This window comes from Diplotaxodon limnothrissa, linkage group LG23, assembly GCF_057381915.1.
Source record: "Diplotaxodon limnothrissa isolate DT_005_m linkage group LG23, D_limnothrissa_male_GT1.1, whole genome shotgun sequence".
Taxonomy (NCBI): domain Eukaryota; kingdom Metazoa; phylum Chordata; class Actinopteri; order Cichliformes; family Cichlidae; genus Diplotaxodon; species Diplotaxodon limnothrissa.
The window spans coordinates 2151878-2160267 of NC_140617.1; the positions used below are offsets into that span (position 1 = coordinate 2151878).

The 8390-nt window shown below is 41.1% G+C and overlaps 1 protein-coding gene across 1 annotated transcript in view; it reads left to right on the plus strand.

Moving 5' to 3' along the window:
- The window catches only part of ttc39a (tetratricopeptide repeat domain 39A), a 28599-nt gene extending 20843 nt beyond the window's left edge, over nucleotides 1–7756 (plus strand). Inside the window, exons 8-21 of the mRNA XM_085347141.1 lie at nucleotides 570–637; nucleotides 728–792; nucleotides 912–1011; nucleotides 1247–1312; nucleotides 1966–2074; nucleotides 2158–2225; nucleotides 2319–2378; nucleotides 2856–3017; nucleotides 4384–4475; nucleotides 4810–4930; nucleotides 5641–5752; nucleotides 5919–6033; nucleotides 6142–6258; nucleotides 7642–7756. Coding sequence (XP_085203267.1) covers nucleotides 570–637; nucleotides 728–792; nucleotides 912–1011; nucleotides 1247–1312; nucleotides 1966–2074; nucleotides 2158–2225; nucleotides 2319–2378; nucleotides 2856–3017; nucleotides 4384–4475; nucleotides 4810–4930; nucleotides 5641–5752; nucleotides 5919–6033; nucleotides 6142–6258; nucleotides 7642–7756 — 1370 coding nt within the window. The remainder of the gene's footprint in view (nucleotides 1–569; nucleotides 638–727; nucleotides 793–911; nucleotides 1012–1246; nucleotides 1313–1965; nucleotides 2075–2157; nucleotides 2226–2318; nucleotides 2379–2855; nucleotides 3018–4383; nucleotides 4476–4809; nucleotides 4931–5640; nucleotides 5753–5918; nucleotides 6034–6141; nucleotides 6259–7641) is intronic.
- The last annotated feature ends 634 nt before the right edge of the window (nucleotides 7757–8390 follow it).

An 8390-nucleotide genomic window follows, 5' to 3' on the forward strand; every position in this document is an offset into this window, starting at 1 on the left:
CGACCGTGGCTGCTGGGGCTCTGGGGGTCCTCTCAGCCTGGCTGGGGGGCTCCTTTGCCTCCCTCCTGCTGTGTGCCCGGCCTGGAGGCTGCGGTCTGTGACCGGCTCTCGGTGCAGACGGCTCCCTGTTATAGTGTTTCCTCACTTGGCTCATGCGAACCCAGCCCAATTTTACTCTTTAAGTGTGCGTGTGTGTGTGTGTGTGGGGGTGTGGGGTGGGGGGGGGGAAATATGTGTGTATTCACATCATTTATGTCAATGAGAGTGTGGGGAGTGAGTTGGAGGGTGGGGTGGGCTGCTTTTAACTATTTAAAGCACTTTGTGCTACATTTTTTGTATGAAAAGTGCTTTATAAATAAAGACTGATTGATTGATTGATTGAAGTTATTAGATGATCATTAAATTATTCTAAATAATTAAAATGTTTAGACTTTGTAAGTGTTTAAATGTTTGCTCCATGTTAAAGTAGTACCTCTGCATGTACCTCTGCATGTGTATGTGTGTGTTTGGTCATTATGCTGGAGCCCGTGTTTGATTGACAATAACTGGTACAATCGATTTCACTTCAGAGGAGCTCCATGCTGAAGTTTGTTACGCCGAGTGTCTCCTCCAGAGGGCAGCGCTCACCTTCCTTCAGGTCAGGAGGCTTACAGCAGCCAGTGCTACTGATGTGTTTGCCACCATCACTCATTTTCTGTTTTGTGTTTTTAAACTCATTCGTGCTCAGGATGAAAACATGATCAGTTTTATCAAAGGAGGAATCAAAGTGAGGAACAGCTACCAGACTTACAAGTGAGTATCTCCAGGATATCCATGTTTCCATCCCTGTTTCCTGGAAGACCTTTTATTCTTCCATCAGGACTTCATCGCAGCTTATTCCCCTTAATTTGCTTATATCTTAACCCCCTCAGAGAGCTTCACACAGTCCTGCAGTCCTCCGGATACACTCATGGTGACAACCATGGGCATTTTGAGGGTGGCGTGAAACTGGGAGTGGGAGCTTTTAATCTAGTAAGTAATAGTTTGCACTTGTGCCTCATTGATTGACTTAATTTTGTGATGCTTGGTTAACAAAAAAGGCACCAGAAGAGCAGAAGATCTGCATAAATTAAGAGCTGCTCCAGCCTAACATGGCGATAGCTGCAAGAAATCCAACATAGTTTGTTCAGCATCTGTAATAACAATGAAATGCTCTGTAATTATGTTTCTGACCTTTTCATTTCCACTGCTTGTTTGCTTCCTGCAGATGATTTCCATGTTGCCTACTCGGACACTCAAGCTGCTGGAGTTTGTCGGTTTCTCTGGTAATAAGGTAAGCGTTTCTGAGAAGTCAGACTTCTGACATGGCGCTCTCTAACAGCTTTGGCTGGAGATATTTTGCGAGCCGATACACCCTTCCGCTCTGTTTGAAATGCCTCTTTATGAATCAGAGAAAGAGAAGTGTTTCGAGAACTGTAAGTGCATCTGTGGTAGAACTCATCACACTACTACGAAGATGAGTTTGTCGTGTTATTTTTCATGGAAACGTGAAATGAAACTTGCAACCATCAATGAAATGATGGTTGCTTTGATAATAATGAGCAATGACTATTTCTCTAAATTGTGGTTACCAGTTGTAACTACTGATTTCATTCATCAAGCCATCACATCAGCACCTCAGTTGACCTTTGAATATTACCATCATGACTGATTTATCTTCCGGTTATGAACATGCAAATACTGCATTTCTTGTATTTTGTACTTGCGTGTTTTGCACACAGGCCAGTTTGTGAGTCAGAGAAGTGGTAGACAAGCAGACGCTGTTTTATCCCCAGAACACGCTGACTAAACACAGAAGATTTTCCCATAACTACTTTAGTGTATTCTCTGTGTGCTGGTTTTACTGCTAATTGGCTGATAGATCTTCCACAAATGAAGACTTAATGTAGACTCAGAAAATGTGTGCAACTGTGTGTGTTTATATAGGAGTTTGGTCTCCAGCAGCTTCAAGAGGGCTCAGTAGAAAGTACATTCAGGTCCTTCCTGTGCAACATGCTTCTCCTCTGTTATCACACGTTCATGAGCTTCATACTAGGTGAGCAACACACCCACACACGCACATCTGCAAATTAACACTAAAAGATGCAATCTGAGCTGGGTTCCTTCTGTCTCGCAAAGGCACTGGAGAAGGAGACGTTGAGGATGCAGAAAAACTGCTGGAGCCATATCTTAAAAAATACCCCAAGGTATGTCAGGATGAATGACTGTGTGTGCTTTTCAAATGTTGCTATGATTGTTTGTGTCATTCTCACAAACATACTGTGTTTGTCTTCATCCAGGGATCCATCTTTTTGTTCTTTGCTGGTCGGATAGAAGAGATCAAAGGCAACCTGGATGCTGTGAGTAATTTATTTTCCCTTGGAGAAAGTGTGTGTGTGTGTGTGTGTGTGTGTGTGTGTGTGTGTGTGTGTATTTTTAATGCATATCAGTAATGTATTTAAATCTTGTATTTTGTAGTTCTGTTTATGTCAGTATATTTATGTTTTTTGCACCATGTGAGAGAGTATTGCCTTCATCTTTTAATCCTTACATAATGACAATAAAGTCTTGAATCCTGAATGTTGAAAATGTGAAGTACCAGAATGAAAAGCTCTTTCAAATACTTAACAAATCACCTCATGTGGAATAAAGGTCATAACTATTTTTTTCTGTATTTTGCTCATTTTTCTAAACATTGATTGCCAGTTTTGTGTCCTTAACTAAAATACTGATAAAGTCAAATCATCTCTTCTGCAAACATATCATATCGGTATCATAATTTAGTGGCATATGTTTGACAAACAGCGATTCTCAACCTTTACGTGCCTTTCTTCCAGGCTATCAAGCGTTTTGAGGAGTGCTGCGAGGCTCAGCAGCAGTGGAAGCAGTTCCATCACATGTGCTACTGGGAGCTGATGTGGTGCTTCACATACAAAAGGCACTGGAAGATGGCCTACTTCTACGCTGACCTGCTCAGCAAGGAGAACTCATGGTCCAAGGTGGGCCACCATAATGTGGGATGTGAATCTGAGCGGGCAAAGTAATAAAAGAAATGTAAAAGTTAGTGAAGTCAAGATAAAAAATAAATAAACAACAACCGTGGTGCAAAAAACAAAAATCATTGTAAATAAAACAAACATGATATGCTTAAAAACAACATTACCAGGATAGAATGCGGATCAGACTGGTTCTTAGTCAAATGAAATACAGTTAAATACTTTCTTTTCTTTCGGCTGCTGCCTGTAGGGGTCGCTATAGAGAATCGCCTGCCTCCATCTCTCCCTATCTCCAGCTTCCTCCTCTGTGGTCTTCTTCTTTTCCTCCTGCCTGGCAGCTCCATATTTGCCCAGATTATCCGCTGTTCCTCCTCTGCACATTCCCTCTTTAACTATTCAGTCTGAGCTCTCCCTCTGATGTAGATATGATTAAATACAGTAAATAATACATTAAATCTGAAGTACAATTTCAAGAAAATAAATATTAAGATTTTTCATAAAGTTTTTACTAAAAAAGGAATATTTAATGTGAGAGGGGAGCTATCCCAGCGCTTTGAAGGTGCTCCTCTATACACTCCATTTTAACATAACAAAACATTTACATTTTTTCCGAGGCTTTAGCTGTAGTGCTACACTTTTTGATTTCATATACCTTTGGTTCCCATTTATTTTTCAGTCTTGGCACAGATTTTACTTTTTGACTCAACCCTCCCATATACTCACATCTGGCAAAGGCACTAGGAGTTCAGTTTTATTACCCGATGAGGTTGAGTTTGTGTCTCCTCTTCTAAATAAACTCTTTACAAATTCCATTTCAAAAGTTCAGGAAAGCAGAGATGATTAAGGGCCACAGGAGACTTTGGCTGTTGAGCGACTGCAAAGAGTCAATAAAGCCATCTATCCATTTTCTTAACTACTTATCCAGTTCAGGGTCACGTGGGGGGCTGGAGCGTATCTCAGCTGTCACTGGATGAGAGGTGGGATATACCCTAGACAAGCTGCAGGTCCATCATCAGACCGACCATCCCTCCATCCATCCATCCGCCCATCCATCCATTTTCTTCGGCTTATCCAGTTCAGGGTCGTATGGGGGCTTCAACCTATCCCAGCCGTCATTGGCTGAGAGATGGGATATACCACGGACAGCCTGCAAATGCATCACAGGGCTGTTCAAACTAAACTGTGCAGTTATTTTAGCAGAAACAGACATGAACTGTTCTCAGGTCACAAGAACCAAAATCCTTCCAACATATAAAAGCACCACAAATGTGGATGTCCAACTTTTGATTTTTGTCTTTTTTCCCCTCCTTATCTCATTTTCAAAGGAAGGATGAGATTTAATTAGTAACCACGTTTTTCCTTCCCTCAGGCTACCTATGCATATATGAAAGCAGCCTACCTCAGTATGCTGACTAAGGATGATTGCCTAACCTTTGGGGAGACAGCACTTAGTCTGTTCAGGTAGGAATTAAGACGCTGCTGAAATTACTCAGCAAAGCAGAGATGACTCACTGTGAAAGTATCAATAATGTCATAATCGTATCTTCCCCAAAGAGCCTGTCCTTGGTAAATAATATGAGCTAATATTTAAGAATACTCTATAAGGTGTATCAGAGGAGTAATATGACAGAAATTAAACTGGTGTTTTTGGCATTAAACTCTTTTTGTGTCACAGATATTCTAATTTTTTGTGGTAACCATTAACGGTGCTCCATGATAAAACATTTGATTAGACTGTTGGGCTTTTAAAACTGTCTGGAGGATATGTAATTACTAAATGCATCTCATATTTCAGGCAGGTCCCAGGGCTCAAGCAGAAAATAGCAGGAAAGTCTTTGCCAACGGAGAAGTTTGCTATCAGGAAAGCCCGCCGCTACCTGGCAGAAAATCCCGTACCTCTTCCTGCTCCTCCGCTGGTGAGCACTGGATGACGCCATCTTGCATGTTGCCCAGTAAACATAAATTAAATTAAAGTAAAGCCAAAGACTTTACTTGACATTTGCCTCCTATTTACCCTGCGGTGCAGCCCTGTAAAACGTGAATGTACTGGTTCAGCCAATCAGAATGGACAGTTTATATGTGTGACTCATAGCTCAGACAGCTGTGCTATTCTACCCACAGACTTTATATAATAGGTGAACTTGTGAACTATAATTTTGAAACCTCAACTTTGTAATTTTGGTTGGTTTCATATTTGCTTGACCTGACTGAGACTGCACATTCATACAAGTAGTGACGTATGAATCAGAAGTTAGTCGCTCCCTAAATCAACCTGCTGTGTCATCTATTCTACCCTAAATAGGATCATAATTTACTAAATAAACATTACGCCGTGTCAAATAAGCACTGAAACTAGTGACTGACCATAGCAGCATTAGCAAAGAGGTAATCGAGGGTTGTTATTTCACCAGTGGGGCACATTGCACAGTTAAGGTAGCATGGATCTGTTTTGAATGGCTGAACCTGTCAAATGCCACAGCAGTTTGCACATCTGTGCCCATAGTGCTAAAGGTGATTATCCCGAGTGTCACTGCAGAGAAAATGCTTTTTTTGTTGACCTGTAGTAAAAGATTATTATTGATTGTTGCCCGTGCATGATTTGTGCATGTGTTTGTCTGTCTTCTAGGAGATGATGTACATCTGGAACGGTTATACAGTCATTGGCAAACACAAAGACTTAACTGAAGGCATGCTGAAAACACTGGATGAGGCACAGGCTGAACTTGAAAGTCTACCAAGTATGTAAATCCATTAAGCACATTTACAAAGACAATTCTGATTGAAATAAATGCTATATTACAGAAATTAATCCAAACATATTAGAGACGGGTGTTGATGTAGATATAATTGAGATTGTTTGTTCAGAATGACCCAGTCTGTCTTCTGTTTGGTGCCGACTTTTAGGAACGGAGTTCTCCATAGATGATCAGTGTTTGCTGAGCCTCCTGAAGGGACTGTGTCTCAAACACTTGGGTCACCACGAGGAGGCAGAGCACTACTTTACCCTCGTCCTCTGCAAGTAAGAGCCTTTCCTCAAAGTGCTTCAGTTACAGAGTCGTCTGATTCAGTCTTTCAGTTGTGTTCTGGTGAAAACAGGTTGACATTTGATTTTTGTTCTCGTCTTCAGTGAAACTCAGATCAAGTATGACCACTACCTGGTCCCCAATGCCCTGCTGGAACACGGCCTGCTGTGTCTGCAGCAAGGCAGAAAAGATGACGCTATCAAACTGCTAGAAACAGCAAAGTAAGTCTTTGAACCAGCAAAGCATATTTAAGTCATCTGTACTTAATAGAATATGTATGAATCAGATACTCTCCCACATTCTTGTTGTAGTGTAATCAAGTGTTAACAGTACATTATGCAGTCATGTGAAAAAGAACGCTTTTCACAGTATACTCCATGATTCATTAGCTGGTAGCACCAATAACTGAATTGAATGGCAGCGTAACGAAGGGAAGGTTCAGGGTCACCCGATTCAGTCCTAAAAATAAGCTTTATCAAAAAGGAACGTTTTAAGCGTGGTCTCAAAGTAAAGAAGGTGTCTGTTCCCCAAATCCAAACTGGAGCTGATTTCACAGAAGACGCCTGAAAGCTGAACGCTTTCCTGTTTATTTGTTTAATATGGATGTTGAAGGACGTAGGCTGGTCAAAAATGACTCCAACATTCATCGCAGTGTTACGGGAGGACCAGGTGATGCCATCCAGAGTTTAAACACCATATTTCTGAGATTTATGCCCAAGTGCAAAAAACGTTTTATCTGAATTTGAAAGCGGGCAATTAGAGGTCACCCAAACCTTTATGTTTTTAAGGCATGCCTGCACTTTAACTAACTGTTGTGTGTCATCTGGCTTCATGGATAGGTAACGCTGGGTATTATCTGCATAGCAATGAAAATGTGTAATGCCTTCTAATAATAAGGACTAAGGGAAGCATGTATAATGTAAATGGAATTAATACTGATCCCAGCACAGAAGCCTGTGGAGCCTCCATAATTACCTTTATTGTGAAGATGACTCCCCATTGCAAAACGAGCTTAAATCATCACCCCTGGCCTCCACCACCGTGCTTGACAGTTAATATGGGGTGTGCTGATATGCTGTGTATGGTCTTGTTTTGTCCAAAGGATATCCTTGTAATTTATTCAGACCACAAACCTAAATCGTGCTGCTACGCTCTACCTCCTGGCAATTCTTCCAAACAAACCATACTTCTTCAATCTTTAATTGTACTGTGATGAACTTTGTCACAAACATGCTGAGACTCTCTCAGCATTGCATTGTCTGACTTTGGGGTGCTTTTCCTGGGCTTTTCCATGAGACACTTGAATGCTCCAGGTCACACTTGCTGATGATCAATTAATCTGTTTGATTAGGAACATGTAGTAATCTATATGACTACGTAGAGTCCAGCCAAAATGTTCATTTTTACATGACTGTACACATGAAACCTTTCATTAAGAATTTCCACTTTTGATGTTTTGAAATACGTCTTCCATTCATCTTCATGGTTTCACTCAGATTTGAGTGTTTTAGAATACGAGATAAAGTTTACTCGACTTTGCTATAAACTTTGGATTTCTGGGGTTCAGGTTGAACTTTCTTGATCTTCTTTTTTTTCTGTTTCAGGCAAAATTACAAAAACTACTCGATGGAATCACGGACACACTTTCGTATACAGGCTGCTTTGCACAAGGCCAAAGGCAGCGGGGAGAACGGTATCCATGTGCCCTCCAGCCCATAACAAACAGAGGACGGCACACTAAGGAAAGACAGCATTTGTCTCCTACAGTCTCATCATGCCAACACACAGACCAGGACAGACCTGATTATTAGGGAATAATTTGTTAGTTTTCATCAAGAGGCTAGGGGAAGAGGCTTTTCCTCATGTGTGCCAAGCAACTGCAGCTCTGACTGGCTTCGGTGGATTTGCCCTCTTCCAGAGATATATCCTCATGAACTTTACTTCCTTCTGATTTAAAATGGAGACTAATTATGAAATGTGCCTATATTTATGAAACATTGCTTCTAGCGGGGTCGTCTGTCTAGCACTGTGGCCACCTGTAAGTGGTGCACTGGAGTACAAAACACAATCAGATTTATTTGGTGTATATTCTAAGTTGCCTCTGCTAATACCCCGAGGGTAGAACATTCCCAGTGCAGGGTACTGAGTCTGCGATTTGATGGAGCCAGAGTACCAAACAACCTTTACAGAAATGACTGACACTAGCTTCTCCAAGTCATTTGATCTGGCTGCTGCAGAGTTTCCCATTTTTTGTGTAGAATATAAATGAGCGATTATTTAAAAATAAAAATGACACACAGTGATGTTTTGTTAAGTCCCTGAGAACTAGGAGATTCCTTGTAATTGGTTACTG